Source organism: Micromys minutus (assembly GCF_963924665.1).
Source record: "Micromys minutus genome assembly, chromosome: 19".
NCBI lineage: Eukaryota > Metazoa > Chordata > Mammalia > Rodentia > Muridae > Micromys > Micromys minutus.
The window spans coordinates 41,180,230-41,201,894 of NC_137954.1; the positions used below are offsets into that span (position 1 = coordinate 41,180,230).

Consider the following 21,665-nt stretch of genomic DNA (forward strand, 5'->3'; position numbering starts at 1 on the left):
TGCCAGGGACTGGCACAATCCCACCCCACAGATGGAGAGACTGAGGCATGTGGCCTGAGTGACCAGCCTGGCCCTACTCTGCTATCTCCAGGACTCTTTGCTACGTCGAAGTGGCCTTGTGGTGGCTCCCACTTTCAACCACAGGCTTGTGTGAGATGCCTGCAGGTTGTCCCGGACCTATAAGAACTAGGGCTCTGGGGTGTTTTTCAGAAGCTGGAAGACACCATCCTGAGCCCCATGGCCAGAAGGGAAGACCGGGAGCTGACTGTGCGTGGGGAAGGTCAGCAGGCCTTACCCACTCCTGTGCCAGCCCGTATCCGAGAGATTGTGACAAGCAGCCTGAGCCAGGAGCCACTCTCAGGTGATGGTGCTAAGACTGCTCAGGTACCAGGAGGGCCTTACAGCAGCGCACTGGAGCCCAGCCTTAGGGAGCCATGCTCTTCGGACTGTCCCATGACCCTGGGCACCCATCCCAGGCTCTCCTAGGCCCATTTTCCCCAACCAACCTCTCTTCATTGGGTCCTCAAGAGTCATATTGATAACTACAAGGCTGTAATCACTGCCACATGGAGCTGACCTTAGCGCTTGTGACATTGTTATGCCCCTAGTGTCTTGATTTTATCTATCTTTGGGGTTTTTGTTTGTTTGTTTGTTTTAGTTTTAGGTTTTTTTTTTTTTTTTCCCTATAGTGAGAAGTCTAAAGGTTGACACTTTAGGTTAAGGTTGAGCAGAGACATCCTGAGTTTTATTTCTGTCTCTCATCTAAGCCCCATGCACATAGCTTTTCTTATCAACACACTGCAGGAACAGGCTCCAAGGAATCCATCCCTGCATGGAGGCAGACTCCCTGGTCACCAACTGAGCTCATGAATCCCTTCTGTAGGAATCTGATGCCTCCTTTGTGTTGTAAGGATCTGTCTAATCTATCTCCTAATGGCCCCAGGCTACCGCTGGGCACTAAAAAAGGACAGAAAAACAACACTGCATATTTGAAAAAGCAACGTCTTTCTGGGGGCAGGGCCCTGCTATCCTGAAGCAGCAGCCCCACTGCTGTTCAGACATGGTGGGTGGTACCCAGTGTCCTCATGCATGTCTTAATCGATAGGGGCTTGGCCTGGCCATAAGTAGATGGGTTAAAGATATTTACCAAAGGTAATTGGGATAGGAGGTTGCTCGGTAACAGGAGAGGAAGTGAAGTTTCTCATGGACTTTTCCAGTTGTTTGGGTAGAGCCCTGGCCTGATCTGAATGCTATACCCACAGGGCTGCAGGAGCTTCCAGCTACTATGACCCACACACAGGAGGAGAGTGAGCTCCTGCAAGAGGAGCTGACACGGTTGGAGGACCTGTTGGCCCAGGCAGATGCTGAGAGGGAGGAGCTGGCTAACAGGTGTCACATGGTCAGCCAGAGGGTAAGTGTGCACACCTGGCCCTTATTAGGGATAATTCATCAAAACTGGAGATCATTGTTAGGGGCCCATCAGCCAGTCTCAGGAGAAAAGGGGGCTAGAGGTAAGCAGGTGAAGCAGGAGATGTCCCCCTCAGATGTGTGTCTCTCATCTGCTCCAGGATCCCTGTGGAGTGGCCTGGTCAGTGATGACCCACTGGTCCAGGGCCTTACCAATTACAACCACAAAGCCATCCCCTGAACAGAGGCAAAGGTAGGAAGGGCTGGCCCCAGAACCCAGGCAAAGCTTGTAGGTCCAGGCCCCCACTTTTCTCACAGGTCACCAGCCTCAGAATGGGAGGAGAGGTGACCTCTGAGGTATAGGCTTCAGCCAGAGGCTATTCGGGGATGCCTGTGAGCTAGAAATCGCCTTCTCTATGAAGCTGGAGAAACTCAGGCAGGCAGGTGACAGCGGTTTCTAGGATAGAACCCTTTCATGAATTATCCTCCCCAAGTCACGAGAGCTTCAGAGGCAGACCCGGGTACACTAGGCACAAAATAAGTGAGAACAACCCATGCAGTGGGGGTGGAGAGGTTCTGACCCCCCAGCATCTGTGGGACCAGCCTGAGCTCTGTGTGGCAGGACAGATGAGGACACCAAGGCTCAGCTCTGGCCACTGGTCCCCTACAGCGATGGTTCTCAACCTGGGGTCACAACCCCCTTGGAATCAAACATCCCACCTATCAGATATTTACATTATGATTCACAGTAGTTGCAGCATTACAGTCATGAATTCGCAGTGAAAATGATTTTGTGGTTGGGGGTCACCACAACACGAGGAACTCAGTAGAAGGCTCGAGGCATTAGGAAGGTGGAGAACCATTGCCCCAGGCCATAGAACCATGCCTGGAGCCAGTGCTGGCCCAGATTCTATATTTGTAACCAGAAACCTGTGGGAAAACCTGAGGCCTGACTTTGTCCACACCAGGGTCTGAGAAGAGCTCCTACTGTGATCACAGTAGCCCTGAGGTGCCCACCTGCCAAAGGATCCCAACTCCCTGACACCCTTCCCACCACACTGCTCTATGGGAAATGCCATTTTTTTTCAGCCCCCCACCCAAAGAGTCCCTCTAAGAAAAACTGTGAGGACCCCCTTTCATGTCAGGAGTTTGCTCTTCCTGTGGTGCATTCTGGGATAGGGATCTTCCTAGCACAGGGCGGGAAATGCTGGGAATGGACTTCAGGGAATAGAAGCCGCAGAAGGCCTTCCAAAGATTAGCAAACTAATAAACTCTGAGTCAGAGTTCAGCTCACAGCCAGCCAGATGAAGGTGCTGGAAGACCCTGCCCCAAATTACGCTCTGGTGGGACAGGGTGAGGGAGGGTCTTGGTGTTCAGCATGCCCTCTCTAGGTGACATTACAATTTATTAAAATTGGAGTCCTCTGACCCCAACTGCCACATTGCTGGTGGCTGAGAAGCAGGTCCTTGCCCATCAGACACCCCTATGTCCCATCCTCCTCTCCCAAGACTTCCTCGAGTCCGTGACATCCTAGAGGCTGGGTTCAGATTCCCTGCTGTAGCAGTAATGGCTGAGAGGCTGTGAGCTGTAGTAGGCCTTGGGTGTGACACCCTGAATCCCACATTGGCCCCTTGGAATAATGATCTGTGTTGGTAGCAAGGGGACATGACACTCATGTGAATGTGTTCCTACCTGCTAAAGATGAGGACTGAGAGGGAAAGTGCAGCTTGGGAAATAAGCCAGGCCAGAGGGGTCAAGAGTCACGCCCCATGGAGGCACGGAAGAGCCTGCTTTTCAACCATCTACCTTACTCTAATGTGGCTGAATGACATCTGAACTGCCCTGGCCACGGGGACATCAGTGCCTCAGTTTACTAACCTGATCCCACCACTCCCATAGTATCCCCAGGCACAATGAAATCCAAGCATCCACTCAGGCAGCATGCCTCCCGCTCCTTCTTCTGTAGGCCACAGGCCTACAGGGGTGAACAGTCTCCTGGGAGACCCTGTATCCTGCCTCTGCCCGGCGGTGGGCGTACCTGACTGACTAGGGGGACAACGGAGACCAGATAGGCTTCACACTTCTTCCCAGCTGCAGGCCCGCCTGGAAACCACTGAGGCCCAGCTTCGGAAGTCAGAGCTGGAACACAGCATAGACTTGGAGGAGGCGCTTAGCCGGCTGGAGGCCTCACAGCAGAGGTGAGGCCCCGTGGACAAGCGCTTGGAATTATAGGGGGCGCACACCCCACTACACCTCACCCAACCCATCAGAGCTGTCCCGAGTTACTTTTGCCTGTGAAACCTAGCACGGGGAAAGCAGCCTGTGGGGAAGGGTCAGCAGCAAGCAGAAGTGGAGACCACTCTCGTATCTTCACATGGAATTTCTCCAGCTCCTTGGGGCCGGGCTGAGAAGGGAGAGGAAGGGCAGTCTGCAGGGCAGACAACAGAGTCCTGTGTCACAGGCCAGGGGACAGTACAGAGCTGAGAGCTCTCCCATCACTGTTGGGTCAGTGGGACTCTTTTTAGTCTCCTCAATAGTGATTCATCTTTACTTCTGAGTGTGGGGAGCAAAAATATCAGAGAGGCTTGAGGCCATAATGTCCCAGCCTTGGGGTCAGGATACTCAGGAGAGTCCACCAGCAAGCGAGAGCTGGCATCAGAGATAGCCTTGTCCCCTGCCCTGTCCCATTCCCATGTCTTGGGAACAGGAACATCAATGCCATGCCTAGAGCACATGAGAGAGGACTCTGCTCATTGCCCCCAGGAATAGGTTTGGGCCAGTGGGAAGTCTCCCAAGGCACAGCCATTGCCAAGGGCTCCCTGACCTCACCCCCTGAGTGTGGTGTCAGGATGCCTGTTCAGGGTCCTGGCTGGCCCTCACTGCTGGTAGTGGGTTACCACAGTCAACCATGGGCCATTGGCACACACAATCCTGGGTGCCCTTCTCTGACTCTCCTTACCACCCTGACCACAACTCCAGAACTTTTGGCTCCAAGCCTCTCTGATGTCAACAGGCCCTTTTGTTCATACTTGGCAAGAATGCACCACACCCCAGTCCCGGGAACAGCCCATGAGCCTCACTTGAGTGATCTCGCCATCACTAACATCCTGTGGTTGGCTTACCCTCCAGGAATCTGGCAGAGGAAGAAAATGCTGAAAAGCATTTTGCAAACCCATTTTGAGGGAAGAATAGCCCCAGGGGAGCCCGATGCCTGAAAAGCTCAACAGGATCACTGGCGTCTCTTAAGGGGCTTAATGCCCAAAGATGCCCAGCTTCTGCCAGCCTGCCCCTCCATGGCTCCCTTTGAGCCTCTTGGACCCTATAAATTTCTTTTCCTTCTTGGTGGCAGAGGAGTGGCTGGGGGTAAGGAAGAGTTTGGGGAATAGGATTTTGAGGAAGATATGACGATGCTGAGCTGGTTCTGGGAATCGTCCTCCTGGTGCTGGCTTCATGTCTGTTTCATTGCAGGGTGGTCAGTGATGCTCTGCGACAGAGCTGAGGCTGTGCACCTAAGCAGAGATCGGGGGCGCCCCAGGATTCTATTTAAATCCCTTGGTTTAGGCCCCTGGACTCTCTGTGTCTCTTTAGGAAGTCACCATACATGACGCTGTGGGTTTTGTCCATTTAGGAGCACGGGCCTTTCCCAAGTAAACACCCTCCTTCGACAACAGCTGGAGCACATGCAGAAGGCCAATGACACATTGGCCAGGGAGCTGACCAGGACAACACACAGCTTGCTCCGTCTGCAGGGCAAGTTGGAGCTTCAAGAGGTGCATCACTGGTCTAAGAAGGAGGTGGCCCCATACCCTATCCCTACTTCTGCCTGTTTAATTTGGTACCTGCAGCTTGAGGGAAGCTGGTATCATGCAATCTCCCCTGGTGGGAGCCTCACAATCCATTTTGCTTGGTCACAGCAGCCTGTGCCACAAGAGACATCTCAGTTCCCTTGAAGAAAGGAGAACAAGAAGAGAGGGTTCTTGGACCATTCCTGGCTCTGATGCATGACACTGTTGGCCATACAGAGAGGCTGATCGAAGGACCTGTGTTACACAGCCGTTCTTAAGCCTCTGTCCAGAAACCACCAGAGACCCACAGTCTTGCCCACCCAAAGTGTAGCATCAGAAAACAATGTTACAGATCTTGGGGGATATCTAGGTTTGGTCTGCTGATCTGTCATTGGATGTGGGACCCTCTGAGAAGGGTGTGGCCTTGGATAGATGATACCAGACAACCGATGCTCAAGGAATCCCTTGACAGCCCTGCTTCAAAGAGGTCTGATCACACATCCAAGTGTCCACTCTGGTGGCAAGATTTTCCCCTCTGAAGCCACTTGACGAATATGTTATTTCCATATGAAGGCAAGAGCTAAGGGGGACATCTGGGTCTGGACATCCACATGGGTCCTTTCAAACAAATCCTTCCCAGAGAGCCCCTGGTGCCTTTCTCTTGGAAGAAAGGCAGCCACAAAGGCCCCTGCCCCCTGCCCCACACCTGTCATTTCTGACTGTAGCTACAGTAGAGACACCTGCTGTCACCTGCAGTGGAAGGAAAGGCAAGTGCCTGCTAAGATTCAAGGAGGGTGCAGTGTCACCAGGGAGCAGGAGTCTGTCATCCCAGGAGAGTTGGGCACAGGCTTACTGAGATGACAGCCATTGCCCATGCCACCCACCTGGGTGGCTTCTACCAAACAATGCTATAAAGGAGTGTCCACAATCACCTCGGCTTTGCTCATTATGGGTCTTTGCTTCCCCTGCCTTGGAGGGCTCCTCCCAGCCAGCAGCTCCTTCCTTTCAGTCCTGTGGAGGGCTCTGTCTCTGGGCTCTTTGCTGCTGCCAACCAGGCTGTGGCCTCCCCTGGCCCTAACTCAGCACAAGGCTCCTTGCTCTGGTGACTTCTCCCACTTTGTCTCTGGCTGGCTGCAGGTTTCTATGACACACCCCATGTGGGTTTTTCCTGCTTATCCTACTCAAGATGTATCCAACCTCTGTCCTGCCTCATGACTGGAAAGGACCACTAAATCTTTCAGTATTAGCTCTGCCCACCTATCTCTCCTCTCCCTAATGCCAACAAGATGTCTGAGCCAATCTTCCACCACCTCTAGTGCTCAGAATCATCAGAGGTACTTCCCTCCTTTACCTGAGCTAGGCTAATTTCTTCAGAGTCATGTTCTTGCTCATCAATATCCCTTCTAACATCCAATCACCTAGGGCCCTTCCCCCTTGACTTAAATGACTAATATCAGATTTTCATCTTTAGGAGAATGAATAGCTTCTTTTCTAAATATCCTAGTCTCTGCTCGCTGTATGGCCCAAGCAGCCATTGTGTGCTTGGTATGTAATACTGCACTGTCTGCCATTGTCCAAAGTCTGAGCTCATCGTGTCTGCTGACCCCTGATCGTGGTGCATTGTCTCTGTGTCTTCCGTGGTCTTGTGCTAACAGGGCCCTGGTTATTTTCCCTGGAACTTTGTGGAAATTCTTTGAAACCTGGGTGAATACAGGCTTTTTCCAGGAAGGATTTCCAACCTTTCTTGATGGGTGCCTGGAGACTTCTAGGGTCTGTGAAGTGCACTGCAGTAGGCTTTTGGTTAGAGTGTGAAAACCCAGGTTATATACACTTACACTGCAAACTGCATGATGTTGCATCATGATTCCAGGCACAGGGAAGAACTGTTTCTCTCTGTTCTCCTCTAACATTCTAGACAGGCAGTTTCTCTGTAAGACTGTGGATGCATGCGTGCGTGCGTGCATGGTGCACAAGCATGTATTGACGTAAGGGGTGTGTGTGTGTGAACCTGTGTGTATGGTATGTATGTGTACATGACTTGTATATGTGAAGGTGAAAGTGTATAGTGTATATGTGCATGTGTGACGTATGTTTGCATGTGGGAGTCTATTATGGTGTATAACAGTCTGAGTGTGTAAGGCTGTGTGAGCATGGGAGAGTGTGAAAGCTTGTGTGAGTGTAGTGAGCTGGAGTGCGGTGTTTGTATGAGTCTGGATCTGTGTGATGTGAGGATGCCTGTAACTGTACGTGAGTGGCAATATGTGAGAGCGGGGTAAAAATACATGCATGTGTTTGTGGCGCGTGTGGCATGTTAGAAGTATGTTTGTTCACCCTCTAGTCTAGTTGCCTTTAATGTATTAAGTGCAGCTTTAGGGTATCCACCATGTTTGAGGAGACCCCCACTTTGAGCACTGCTCAGCCCCCCAGAGAAAAAGAACAGATACTCCCGTTGCTCCTTTCAGAATGGAACTGCACAGTGCTGGCTGGGTTTCTCGCCTGTACCATGTCCTGGCTTCATGCTCTCCCTGTGCTAGCCAGATCTCGGCCTTGTCAAGAAGAGGAGAGGGTCTAGAATCGCATGCTCAATGAGAAGGAGCCAAGATGTCTCATTTCTGGAATGCGACAGAGCATGACCAAGCGTCCCCTGCTGTGCACCAAAGTGTACAGAAACATAGTCCTGAGACAGGGTGCACAGAAGGCTCGGACACGGGGTCAGCTAGAGTCGGGAATGGCCTCATACAGGAAGAGGTGTGGCCCTTTGCCAGGCATAGGAGAGTGCGTCCATCTGACAGCCATGCTGAAGAGCCTTGGGTAGGCTGTATCAGGTACAGACAGGCAAGAGCTAAAGGGGAGCAACTGCTTCAGGGAACCCTGTGGGTCCCAGAGGTAGGCATACAGGACAGTGTGGGGTGTGCTGATAGACACCAAGACCCCTCTGTGCTGCACTGTTCCTCAAAGGCTGTGGGACACTGCATGTCACCTCAGCATCATAAGCCCGCTTCCTCCTGTGCAGCTTTCTGATGCCAGCTGCTCTTGGGTTCGATGGCGGTGTTTTTTTTTTTTTTTTTTTTTTTTTTAACCTGGTCTCTGAGCACCTGCAGGTCTCTGGTCCTGCCTGACTTGTGGAGCCCCCTAGCAGCAGACCTCCCATGGCACCTAGGGGACAGAGGAGCATCCCCTCCCTCAGACAACAGCACCAGTGCCTGGGAGAACCTTGTTGTTCTCAGAAGACCTAATTCTCAGAAGCCCTGCTTTCTGTGAGACAGTTGTGATAGAATCTTGGAATAGTTTTCCCCCAGTGGGCATGAAATTGTCTCCTATGTGGGGTTGGGAAGCCCATGGGGGTGGATATGAGACTCTGAGGCTTAATTGCTAAGGCAGGGCCCCTTTCTGGCCCAGGGGTGAGGTGGAAGGAGAGAAAGAGGACATGCCCTGAGTATATACAACTTCTTGCTCTCAGACCCAAAGGTTGAGCCTAAGACAGTCACGAGATATCCTGCCCCTGCGGAGAAAGGCCAAGGCTCTGCAGACACACCTGGCCGAGCTTCGGGCATCCACTGAGAGGTTAGCAGAGATGCTCACTTAGTTGTACCTTAGTGGTAGGGTGGGGGTCCCTCCTAGACTGCAGCCGTGGTGGCTCTAGCTGCCCTGTGGGAAAGTGGACGAAGAGGGGGGAGAGCTGGAGGTACAGAAAAGGCTGAAGGAGAGTGGGGGATTAGCCGTCTCTAGATGGGGATGGGGGGTTGACATTGGCCTTCATGGGGTTTCAGGGATCCATCAAGTCCCTTCTGAATACCTCACAGGGATCTGTCCCAGGCATTCCTAGTGGCCCTTGACATAATAGCACCCCATTTACACAGAAGGAAATAAAGGCTCAGAAGCCGGCATCTTACTCAGAGTTAGCATTTCTGGTCAGATCCATCCCTACTCATTTTTCCTTGGCTCTAGCTTTGCCATTCTGTGACGTATAAACCAAGTCATAGCATATAGTAGGGCTTCTCCTGAAACTGTTCATTTTCATGTGGCCTGCCTCTCTAGCTCTGAGGTCTGGCTTACAGCATCCCAGGCCTCATGCTCACAGCAGGATCATGAGGCTCAGCCAAGTTACTGCTCGTGTATCCCAGGGGTCTCGCAGATGTTCAGGCGGACATGACCCGGACAGCCCAGCGCTTGCACATGGCCTGCCTGAGCCTCGACTCCCACCTGCGACTGACAGCCAACAGCATGACCAGCGACCTGGAACAACGGCTGAGAGAGCAGGCTAGGGAAATGCTGCAGCTGCAGGACCAGTGGGCTGCCGAGAAGGTGGCTCTTCAAGCCAGGTGGGCCATGGGCTCTGGCTGGCTAATGTAAGGAGGCCCAAGAGGTGCAGGTTTGAGATGAGGTAGAGAGAGTTTTCCAGGTGGTTTCACCCAGCATCCTGACATGGGGCTGAAGATCTGAGTTGGAGTGTGACCATGAGCCAGGACAGCAGAGCCTGGAATTGGTGTTTTATTCCCCAAACAGTGGGATTTATCAAAGTTCGATAGCAGAGGAGGCATGCGATTAGGACACGAACTGAACTATATATGTCATTGGCACTGGAAGGAGGCACAGCATAGGAAAGAGTATGGATGGACCCACCATGCCCTCAGGGCCTTCACCATTTCCCTGATCTTCTCTCCAGACTTTCAGAGCAGGTACTGCTGGTAGAGAAGCTCTCTGTGCAGAAGGAACAAGGAGAGAGAGCTATCCTGACACTCAAGGCGGACATCCAGAGACTGGTTTGTGGGGCGGGAAACGAGGAACCGGGAGGTGGCGCTTTACCATGGGCATGGGTCCGCTTGGCTCAGGGGCCTCTGCCCACAGAAATCGCGGCGCAGTGGCGGCCAGCTGGTGGTGGATGAACTGAGGGATGAGGTTGAATCCCTGCACCATGTCTTGGCCAGCATCAAGGAGGTATGGCTTTGCCTGGTGCTCCTCCTGGCTGCGGAAGACCTGTGGGGACCCTGGTTTTAGGTGGTCCTCATCCAGAAGGTCCTGTTTAATCGTGACCATACACTCTTTTGGCCTGCTCTCCGTGACCCAAAGGTGGCCCAGTCAGACTCTAGGTGTCCAGAGTTGGCCTGGAGCAGCAACACTGACATCAAAGAAGTGCAGACCCGACTGAGGAGCCCCCCACGTTCTCTGTCACCGCACCACCGTATGTCCCCCACACGAACCAGCTCCCCAACCACCTTGCATCCTACACTGCAGGCTGTTCAGGCAGCCACGGAGAGGTGGCAACAGCGGGAACAGGTGTGTGAACACAGCCCACAGGACCACTAAAGTCACACATCTTGCCCAGCTAGGGTACCTTCATAAAACTTTCTACTGCCTGCCCATGGGGGTACTGGGATACTTCATGGGGCCTGCCCCTGAGACACACAGCCTGAGGAGGGGCTTCAGGTGTCTGTGGCCTTTCTAGGGGTATTGAGGTGCTCTGGCTGGCAGCTGGTGCTCACTGAGGGTTTCATTCCCCTGGCAGGAGCTGCGGCTGAGGCTGGAGTCCTCCCAAGAAGAAGCAGCCGGGCTCCGGGAGCAGCTGTCTGGGTACCGGCAGGAACTGCTGACCTCACAGAGGCTTCTGCAGGACAGGGCACAGGAGCATGAGGATCTGCTGGGCCAGCTGGAGGCCCAGAGGCAGGAAGCACAGCTCCTTCAGGCGTCTGTCCATCACCTGGAAAGGTGAGGGAAGCTGTAAGGAAAGGCAGGGCTGGGCAGGGCTGGGTAGGGCTGGGCAGTTGTCCTCTACAAGGCCTCACAGCAAGAAAAGGGAAAGCCCGCATCTCCAGATAAAAGCTTTTGGTGGCCAGGCTGCCCCTCGATCTGCACTCCCTTGTCTGAATTGAGTAGCTCCTCTTCCCCCCCCCTTTTTTTGCCCCCTATACTATACCTGATCTAGGCTTTCGTTCCTAAAAACAAAGGCACCGTTTGCACACGCTCTCAGCTCTCTGCAGGGCCAGGCCCATATCCTGTATCCTACCATCCCTGCTCTGGGCTCCCCTCTTGGTAACCGTCTCTACCAGTGTCTTTTAACCATGGCCAAAAGAACCCCAAGTCTACCCACTCCCCCCATACCCTGTGGGTTCCATGGCTCCTTTGCAGCTACCAGAGAGTTCTGAATACCTTCCACACATGACTCTTGACCTGGGGCTGGAGGGACTCAGGACTACTGAGTGTAGGAATCTATGGGATCTACTGGATGCAGGCTAAAAGCCAGGTGTTAGCTGTGGATCTGGAAATCTTCCTGAAGAAGTTGTACAATACCCCCAGGAAACAGAGACAGCCATGTTTCTCTTCCCCACCCCTCACCATAAGGATGGGGGACCATACAAACTTCCCAGCTCCTCCAAGCAGCCTGTACCCATATTCTGGGTGCTGTGGTACACTAAATGAATAAGAGTCAGTCCTGTCCTGGAGGGACACAAAATAGGAGGGCGCAGAGGCGGGCAAATCAGGGCAGCTTTCGAGGGGCAGAAGTCCGAGGACAGCAGTCAGAGCTCAGAGAGGGAAGGAGGCCTTCCCAGAGGGGAAGCAGAGGTGAGTGGAGGCATGCTATGTGGCAGAGTCTATAGGGAGTCTTAAGTAAGCCTGTCACAGGAGGACTATCTACATCTCCCAAAACAGAGGGCACAGAGGCATCTTTGGGGGTAGAGGCAGAACAGAAGCAGCAGCAGGGGATGCTGGGAGGATGTCAGCAGGACATAGCAATGTGTCCGATCCAAAAGACTTCTGGGAAATGGGAGCTGATTCTCAGAGGATGGGGTGAGAGGAATGTATCTAAAATCTGGAGATGGAATGGCTAGGCATGGCTGTGCACAGGGTAGGGGACATTAGAAGAAGGCTCCAGAGCCTCATAGCCACTGCACAGGGACTTCAGGATCCACAGAGTTCGTATGCCTGGGTGTTCTAAGACAGATCAAGTAGACACTGGCCAGGAAGGGGTTCCTTCTATGGTGAAGGTTTACCTGTTGGCAAAGAGATGTCTGTGAGGACTTTCCAGGATACTCATGTGGCAGAGAGCTGGGCCCTAAGCTCCTTCAAGGGAAGGGGAAGGCCATGTCCCAGACAGTGGCTAGTTCATCTCAGGCAGCTAATTAGGGTCTGAGTCATTGGGTCACACTATGTCAACTTTTCTGCCTTTGAAGCCTCTGAGGACATGTGCTCACCCCACCACTACTGACCTATACCCACTCATCCCTGACTGTCCTCCCCAGTAAGTCTTGATGGCCTCAGGAACTCCTCCCCTGAAGCTCGAGGCGACCTCTACCTTTGCTCCTGCTCCCAGGGAGAAAATAGCCCTGGAGACAACAATGGAGGAGCTGAGGGCAAAGGCAGACATTCGGGAGGCTGAGACACAGAAGCTGGAGGCCACAAATGCAGAGCTGAGGAGAAGCCTCCTGCTGCGGGCAGAGCAGAAAGCGGAGCTGGCCCAGCAGAGTGAGCGCAGCCTGCGTGAGCTGGAGGCCAGGTGGGTTGTGGAGGGGCTGCAGGCCAAGTCTGAGGCTCTCCCTCAGACTCTGAAACTACAGGTAAGACACCAAGAAAGCGTCAGGGACAGAGGGGACCCCCAGCTTCTCCTGAGCTGGCCATCACATGCCCACATTTCTACACCTATGCCCTCAATGCCTGGCCCTGTGTACACAAACCACCCATGTGTATACCTCACCCAGGCATATGACTAGAGGCTGCTCTCAAGGGAGCACCATGCTTCTCTAGGGTTTCCTGGGTTTTGAAAGGTGTTTGTTAGAATTTCCCTGCCTACAAGTTTGCCCCGGCATCTCTGAAAAGACCGTTCAACTTTGCCTTTTGGTCCGGGGCCTCAGCCAGGGCCGCCTGGAGCAGTTGGAAGAAAAGGTTTCTGGGCTCAGGAAGGAGCTGGCCACATCCCGGGAGGGACTAAACTCAATGCAGCTGCAAAGGGACATTTTGGAGGCTGAGAAGGAGAGCCTGCATGGTGCCCTGACCCAGGTATGTGCACAGGGTCCTTGCTGCTGCCCTTACCCATGTAGCCTGAGCTACTACCAGGGCTCCTTGTCACTGCTGTTGTGCACTAGACTCATCCCTGGCCCCGTGCCCTCCCAATCCCACTGGCTGTGTCTGCTCCTAGAGATAATCCCTGGACCACTAGTTACCAACTCTAGTTAGAGTCTTAATTCTATTGGGAATGAAGCCTATTCCCAGAGACAACTACACCTCACAGGCTGAATCTAGCAATGCTGACTTGGAATTGCTGGTGGCGCGGCTGAAGACAGAGGGAATGGAGCAACAAGACTCCCTGGCCAAGATGGCTGCCCTGCTGGAAGGGCTTTCCCAGGACAAAGGCACCCTAAACCATCTGGTACTTCAGGTAAGGCAAGAGCCAACCAAGGCCTCGGTTTCCCTCAAGGTGTCCCTGAACCTTCTCTATGGGCTTGTCCTATTATCCATCCCTCAGATCTCCTTCCTACTTAAGACTGAGGCCACCATCCCAAGAGTAGGTGACCACTGGTCCTACGCAGTCCTGAAGCGGGGGCGACAGCGTCTCCATGGCAGGCCTGCATGGAATGGCTGGTTTGTGGGGACTAGGAGTGTGTGCCACACAGATTAATGTCTTCTTGCCTGCCCTGCAGCTGGAGCAGGAACGGGACCAGCTTCAGGAGCAGCAGAAGATGCTGGAGCAGGAGCAGGCTGGTGTGAGAGACCAGCTGACGCAGACAGAGCAGCAGTTAGGGCGCATTCGAGCTGAGCGGAGAAGTCTGCAGGAGACTTGCGGGTACCTGGAGCAAAAGCAGGAACATCTGGAGAAGCAGGTGGTCCTGCTTGGGCAGGAGAGTGCCCAGCTCCGGGAGCAGGTGGGCCAGGTGAGACCAGGCTGTAGGCGATCACACATCCTGTCGCGATATCGCTGATTGTACCTCTGAAGGAGGTTGGAGAGATGGCTCAGTGGATAAAATGCTTGCTTGCACAAGCATGAGGAAGTTACCAGGATCCACAGGATGGAAGAGCCAACAACAGCATATATGATTCCCTGTGGGGGCGCCAGTGGGTAGGGGCAAGGGAATAGAAAAATTTGGGTCAGGACAGTCCCTCATGTTTGGGTTGGGGTGCTGCTCTGACCTCTGGTGCCTGGTCAGTTTGTGCAGTTGAACTCTCCTGATTCTCCTGTGTTTGTTTAGTTCCTGTCTTTTGGTTGTTGGATTTCTTTGGGGTTTCATTTTGTGTGTATGCACAGGTGTACATGCACACATGTGTGCACATTCATGTAAAGGTCAGAAGACAACCTCATACATAATTCCTAGGATCTACCCACCTTGTCCACACACCCCGCCCCATTTTTTTATTTTAAAGTATGTGTTTTGCCTGCACATATGCCACTGTGCACCATGTGTGTGCAAGTGCTGTGGAAGCCACAAGAGGGCATCCTAGAATTAGAGTTATTGGTTGCTATGTGGGTGCTGGGAATTGAACCAGGGACCTCTGGAAGACCAGCCGGTGCTCTTAACTGCTGCGTCATCTCTCCAGCCCCCATTTACCTTGTTTATAAAACAGGGTCACTCACTGGTCTGGACCCCCCTGAGTAAGCTAGACTGGCTGACCTATAACTTAACTACAAGGGGTTCTTCAGTCTCTGCTGGTGCTGGGACTACACAGGCCAGATTGTTTAAAACATGGGTTCTGGGGTTGAACTCAGGTCCTTGTGCCTGTTTGGCAAGCACTTTGCCCACTGAGCTCTTTCTCCAGCCTATTCCTCTGCCTCTTCTACGGCATGTCTTGTGTGGAAGCCCTGTCTCTGTGGGGTCTCAGACTTCCAGAGATGTTCAGCCATCCATGTCTCATGCCGAAAGGATCACTTCTTTCTGTTCTCAGACCCCCCCCCCTTATTCTTGCAACCATTCCTGGTTTTCTGTTAAATATAATTAATGTGCAGTGGTGATGATAGGCAGGCCAATGAGTGTGACAGTGGTGTGCACTTGTGATGACCAGTCAAGATAGAGAACATGGTTACCTTGCCAAAAGCCTCCCTCACAATCCACACTGGGGCCCAATCATCCAAGGCCCCAGCAGGTTCTGTGCCAAGATGGAGGACCCTAACCTGACAGTGTGGATAGCATGTACCAACTTTCTCTCTCTCTCAACACTCTTTAAGACTCATCCATGTAGTTGCATATCCCACAACTTTTGGCTTTTACACGTAACTCCATGTCATGATGTGAGTAAACACAGCTACTTCCTCACACACCTATTGCTGGACACCTGTGCGGTTTCTGGCTTGGGCTGTAACACACAAGGCTTGTGAGAGCCTTTGGATACCCGTTTCTCACTGTTCTGGAACAAATGCATACAGATGAAGTTATGGCCGTCATTGTGGAGGAATGTGGTGAGTTCTGTCATTTCGTTAGTATTGGATATCATCCATTTTAGTTTTTAATCTCTCTTCTACATGACAATCTATGTATTGAGGTTTTAATTCGTGTTTCCAAGGTAACAAGTGGTTTCAGTGCATTTTCATGCACTTGTTGAATTTATGTCTGTTTTAGGCTTCTGTGTATTTTGTGAATGTGGATTTTGTATCTTGGTTTTGTCTATGTAGGAGTTTCTCATATATATCAATATAAATACTTTGCCAGATAGATGTCCTGTGAATGCCTTTCCTAGCTGGTGTCTTGCCTTTCTGTTTTCTTAATTGTTTTTTTTTTTTTCAAAATATAGAACTTTAATTTTGGCAAATTTATTTTTCATTCTCAATCATTGCCTACTTTGTGGTGGACTCATTAGTTTTGTTTGGCTTTGCGTTGTGTTTCGAGAAAGCCTGGAACTCACTATGTAGCCCATACTGGCCTCAAACTTGTAGCAACCCTCCTGCCTTAAAGTCCCCAGCTTCTGGGATTATATGCACTAACCACCATGCCACACTTTCTAAAAATCTGATGGTCCATACTTCCTAGATCCTGCGGTTTGCCTAACCCAAAGACTAAGAGTTAGCCTTCCACGTTTTCGAGTTGCCTTAGTTGAGGTCCTCAGCCTGTTTCCTATCAATGTCACAGGAGTCTTTAAGTAAGTTACAGTGCAAGGCCTTTTGCCCATCCAAGATTCACTGAGTCAGATGCTCCCCGGAAAGACATTGAGTTAGCCTCCAGGTGACTCTGATCTCACAGAGTGTGAGAAACATGAGTGAGCAGGACGAAGTGGAAACTAACACTTGCTGTCCTTCAAGCCAGTCTTCACTTGCCCAGACCAGTAGAAAGGGACTCTCATCCTGTCACTGTGACACCTGACAGATTAAGTGGTTTGAATGAGAATATCCCCCCATAGGCTCAAACATTTGAATGCTTAGCCACCAGGGAGTGGATCTGTTTGAAAGGATTAGGAGGTGTGGCCTTGTTGGAGGAAGTGTGTCACTGGAAGTGGACCTTGAGGTTTCAAAACTCCATATCAGGTGCATTCTCCCCCAACTCTCTTTCTCTCTCTCCCTCTCTCCCTCCCTCCCTCCCCCCCTCTCTCTCCCTCCCTCCCTCTCCCCCCCCCACATGATCCCTCTTTCCTCCCCTAGGTCACATTTAAGAAACAGGCCCTAGAAAAGCAGCTGGCGCAGAGCCTGCAGGACCAGGAGGCCCAGATGGACATTCTGCAAGAAGCCCTCCATGAGAAGAACACACTGTCTGAGGAGCGGGCCCAACTACTGGCTAAGCAGGAAGCCCTGAAAAAACATAACGAGCTTGTGACCAAGGAGGCAGCTGATCTGAGGTACCAGAGCAATCACTAGCCAGGGTGTAGCTCGCATGATCCTGCCCTCAGACAGTCCCTGGTGGTATGACAGCAAAGGTGCTATATGGGCACAGTGGCATGGGGCAGGTTGTGTCCCCTGTGGGTATATGGTACGGGGTGCATAAAGAGGAAACATGTGTCTTTTAGATGATTCAGTATTAGATAAGGTGCCCCAAGGTCATCTTCCTGAAGACAGGGGGCAACCCTGGTAGACCAGAAACCCAGATTAGACCAGTAAAAGAAAGATACACAATTTCTTCCTTAAGAATGTGAGTTTGGGGTGGAGCTTCAGGTCGGCTGTGTCCAGAGCTTCTACATCTCCAGGGAATCCTTCCCTCCCTCTGCTGCGTGGCTCTGAGATTTCCTTCCCAGGGAGACACCTAGAGGTAGCAAGAGAACCCATCTGAAACCTCTGTCTAGCAGCTGTTTCTTAGCAGCCCTGGGAGCCCGAGGCACATGACCGTGCAGTCTAGAGTAGGGTCCACCCATGGTCCTGACATCGAGGTGGGGGAGTCCTCATAACCAACAGCAACACCCAAAACTGGGATTGTGCCCCTGGAGGCAACATCTTAGGCTGGTCCAATAGCCTCTTCAGAGACCCAAGGCTAGCTGTTGCTTTTCTCCCCAAAGTCTTCTCAGTCATGAAAGGCTTCCTGGAAGATTTTCCTCTGTAACTCCATATGCTAGGGCCATGGGGAACTAGCAGGACCCAGACCTTCAACTTCTCGGAACTGACCTCTTGTAATAAAAGCTGGTACGGACATCCCAATGACAAATTTGGAGAAGGCTTCCCAGGTGAATGAGAGCAGAGGGCGTCCTGAGCCCTGGAAACATATGCTGCCCTGAATATGAGCCTGGTTAGAGCTCTCCACAGGTGGGATCCAGCCTTGACCTCTGGATTCAGAGGTACAGGCACATGGCAGCTCTGAAGACCCACCAGACAATGTACCATGATGACCAGCTGAAGCCTTGGTGGCAGGGCTGCTGGGGGCATGCCTGGTCCATGCCTCCCTCCATTCGTAGAGCATTGGACGCTCATCAGTGAGAGGGGCCAGGCTCCCTCCCATACATCATGCTGCAGCTGAGCCACTCCCCATATGCCCTCACCATGTAACACCGGGCTTCCGCTCTTGAGCTCATCTACAGTGAGATGCTCTTGGGCCTCTGTGAAAACGAAACCGGACACACAGGCTACGAGCAGACCTCAGAGGCAAATCCAGGTATACTCCTAGGAGGAGGCTTCAAGGCTGCTCAAAGGAAGGATGCCCTGGCAGAGGGCATGTTCATCCATGAAACAGGGAATGTTTAGTGTTACAAGAGAGACAGGGTATGGTGTGACAAACAGTGAGGTTTTGAGGTCATGTAGCCTGGGCCCAGGGGACTTTTCCCTCACACATGAAGGGGTCCCAGCAGCTTTCTGGAACCCTTTAGGGTAACACAGGAGCTGCAGTAAAACCATCAAAAGGGTTAAGGGCACAGCCTCCCCTACCCCTTGATGGCATACCTTGCTGCTACATTATGGAGTGTTCATGGTGAGACCAGAGTTCAGTGACAAATTGTGCTGGCCATGCTGGGTTAGCCAGTCACTGCTGGGCTGTCTGTTTTCAGTAACCCACACTGAAAGTGGGCACTGTTGTGGGTTGCTATACCTCGTTCCACATAGTTTCTGAATGATGACCTCTGCATGCAGTGTGTCCAGGCCACTTTCCTCACGTGGCCTGAAACACTAGCTCTGCTGGCTGTCCTGGGGCTGACCCCTCCCTTGCTGAGTGCATGATGCTGCTCGGGTTAGGTGTACTGTGATGACTACATTTTCCTCTTTGGTGGTATTCCAGCCAAGTCCGGCTAACACCCTGTGTAAAGCTACAGTGAGTGGGCTTCCTGTTTCTGGCTATCAGGGACCTAGAATTGGTGCCTGGGTGAGGTGTCGTCAGGACAAGGTCAGCATGCTTGGTCTCCCTCAGCACTCCCTTGCTAACACTAGGCATGATTGCCTTTACGTTGTTGTTAATCTGCTGTATGATTAATGACACTGCCTGGCTGTAGTTCAAATCTCCTAGAGCCCTAATCTCTCCTAGTAAGGTAAAGAACATTTCATGTGCTTTTGTCTATTTGATATTTTCTTCATAACTATTGGTTTTCCCATTTTGCTGACTTTGTTAGTGATTGGCCAGAACTCTTTGTATATGATAGATACTTATCCCTATGTTCAAATACTAAATACAGATTTTCTTCCAATTCTGCCCCTTGTCATTTTCTGTTTTTCATTTTTAAAGATCAATTTCTTAAGTTAGCAGACAAAGTGATGGGTTTCATTATCTGCCCTTTCCTTCCAAGTTGATTTATGGAATCTCTTGTGTGGAAAACTATCCCTCCTGCCTTTAAGTGTATCCAGATCTGTTGGCCTCTCCCCCCCGCCACTTCTGGCTTTCATGTCAGGCCTAAGGAGATTAAAATATCCTCTGTATTTGTTCTATTTTTATAACTCTGAGTTATTCTGCTGTGACTTGTTTATTTTGTTTCATTTCTGGCTTTGGCCTGAAATGTGTTTTCGCATAGGGTATAACTGATTCTTACATGTACAAACTAAGGAGACCCTTCAGGACCATGTGGTTCATGTGCCTGCTGTCTGATGCTTCACCACAGGGCTGAGAGGAACTCTTTGGAGAACAGCCTCTTTGAGGCCCAACGACTGACAACGCAGCTGCAGACACAGCAGGAGCAGCTGGAAGCAAAAGCCGAGGCTGCTCAGCTCGCTCGCAGGGCCTTGCAAGGTGTCACTCTGCCCTCACCCCTGAGTCGCTGCTGGGAGGAACTCAGTCCCTATAAGTATTATTCTCTCTCCATGGACCCTTAAGGGAAGACCCAAGGGCTTGGAGGTCATGTGATGCACAGGGAAGTCCTGGCCCCTCCTGCTCATAGCCAACACTGAACTCAGACCTGAGGTGCAGCCACAGGGTTGGTACAATGGCCTCCTGCCCTGTACTCAATCCTGGTACCCGTGCCTCCACTCAACTTACCCGCCAAGGGTGATTCTAAGGGGGAGAGGGCACCATGATGACACACCTCACATTTCACAGTGGAAATAGAACGGCTGAAAGGTGACTGGGACGTCCAAGAGACGAAGCTGCAGTGGGACCTGGGGCAGCTGCAACATCAGGCTGCACAGCAAGAACAGGAGGCACAACTGGCCTTGGAGCGCCAGGAGCTGGCCCACAGAGAGGACCTGGCGCGTCTGCGCAGGGAGAAGGTCTGTCTTCCAGGGCCTACTTAACCCCTTCCCAGTGGTCTCCCATGTCCTCCTAGCAGAGGTGCTGAGGAGAGGGAGTCGGGGCCTGGCTAGTCTTCGTGCTCTAAGAGGTCAGGGAAGGCCTTGCGTGGTATCTGGGAGGGGTCACTGATGTGCACAGCAGGCTCCTGCTCACAGAGGAACCCCAAAGGACCCAATGTCCTGGCTTCAGGCTGATAGACCAGAACTTCATGCTTGCTTATCAGGGTTGTACCCCGAGGCTCTTCTGTGTCACATCCTGTTCTTCGCCTATCCATCCATCCATCCATCCATCCATCCATCCATCATCCATCCATCCATCCATCCATCCATCCATCCATCCATCCATTTATCCATCTATCCATCCATCCATCCATCCATCCATCCATCCATTCATCCATCCATCCATCCATCCATCCATCCCTCCCTCCATCCACCCATCCATTCATCCATTCATCCATCATCCATCCATCCATCCATCCATCCATCCATTCATCCATCATCCATCCATCCATCCATCTATCCATCCATCCATCTATCCATCCATCCATTCATCCATCCATCCATCATCCATCCGTATTTATCTATATACGCATCTGTCTATCCATGCCCCTGCAGCAGTGGCACATGATAAAGATTCAGAAGCAGCTTAAAATCCACTGGATTTTAGTAGATTCTGAGACCCACAGAGACCCTGCCCAGCTTCTGTGTGGGAGATCTTGTAGAAAAGATAAAAAGAGAGACTTGGTGGCTCGAGCCCTAGCTTCTCGGGATCTAGAAAGTTTAATGTAAAGCCTTAAGGGCCTCCCAGTCTCCCATTCCTGACCTCACAACCTATCCTTTGCCTTGGCCAGGACACCCTCAGTTTATCCCTGGCAGAGGAGAAAGAGGCTGCGGCCCAGTGGATGGAACAACAGAAAGACCTGTTGACAAAAAGTACAGCTGACAGGGAAATGCTGCAGGGGGAGATTCAGAACCTGAAGCAGGAGAGAGACGAGAGCCTCCTTCAACTGGAGCACGAGATGCAGCAGGTGATGGTAACGTGGGAAACGGGAGCCTTACCTGCCTTACTTCCTTCTTGGTCCCAGCACAAGGGCTGTACCGAAGTTTCCCCGCTCTGAGCAAATGCATCCTTTCCAGGTTGGTACAGCTTTGTCTGCTGCACGAAAGCTGGTGAACGGATGTCCACCCACTACTCACCCATCTACACACCCATCCATTTAACCACATGCCCATATCCCAGCTATCCATGCACACGTTCATTCGTTATCCCCTGTGTACGAACGTACATAAATCTATACATTTATATAGTTCTTTGCACATTCACCCCACCTGCCCATCCATGCACTACAATGTTACATTCTATCCATCTTCCTTCTACTTACTTGACTATACATCTTTCTTTCTCTGCTCACAGATCTCTAGTCACAGACATG

At 51.8% G+C, this 21,665-nt stretch overlaps 1 protein-coding gene across 1 annotated transcript in view; it reads left to right on the forward strand.

The window, feature by feature from the left end:
- CROCC2 (ciliary rootlet coiled-coil, rootletin family member 2) overlaps positions 1-21,665 on the forward strand; it is a gene marked incomplete at both ends in the record, with an annotated part of 57,125 nt that overhangs the window by 10,579 nt on the left and 24,881 nt on the right. Inside the window, 18 exons of the mRNA XM_080932960.1 lie at positions 211-361; positions 1,263-1,411; positions 3,499-3,605; positions 5,036-5,177; positions 8,653-8,756; positions 9,317-9,514; positions 9,859-9,955; positions 10,041-10,130; positions 10,263-10,469; positions 10,699-10,898; positions 12,502-12,684; positions 13,040-13,184; positions 13,417-13,563; positions 13,826-14,056; positions 16,747-16,940; positions 19,608-19,735; positions 20,042-20,211; positions 21,084-21,260. Of these exons, the coding sequence (XP_080789086.1) occupies positions 211-361; positions 1,263-1,411; positions 3,499-3,605; positions 5,036-5,177; positions 8,653-8,756; positions 9,317-9,514; positions 9,859-9,955; positions 10,041-10,130; positions 10,263-10,469; positions 10,699-10,898; positions 12,502-12,684; positions 13,040-13,184; positions 13,417-13,563; positions 13,826-14,056; positions 16,747-16,940; positions 19,608-19,735; positions 20,042-20,211; positions 21,084-21,260 (2,820 nt within the window). The remainder of the gene's footprint in view (positions 1-210; positions 362-1,262; positions 1,412-3,498; positions 3,606-5,035; positions 5,178-8,652; positions 8,757-9,316; positions 9,515-9,858; positions 9,956-10,040; positions 10,131-10,262; positions 10,470-10,698; positions 10,899-12,501; positions 12,685-13,039; positions 13,185-13,416; positions 13,564-13,825; positions 14,057-16,746; positions 16,941-19,607; positions 19,736-20,041; positions 20,212-21,083; positions 21,261-21,665) is intronic.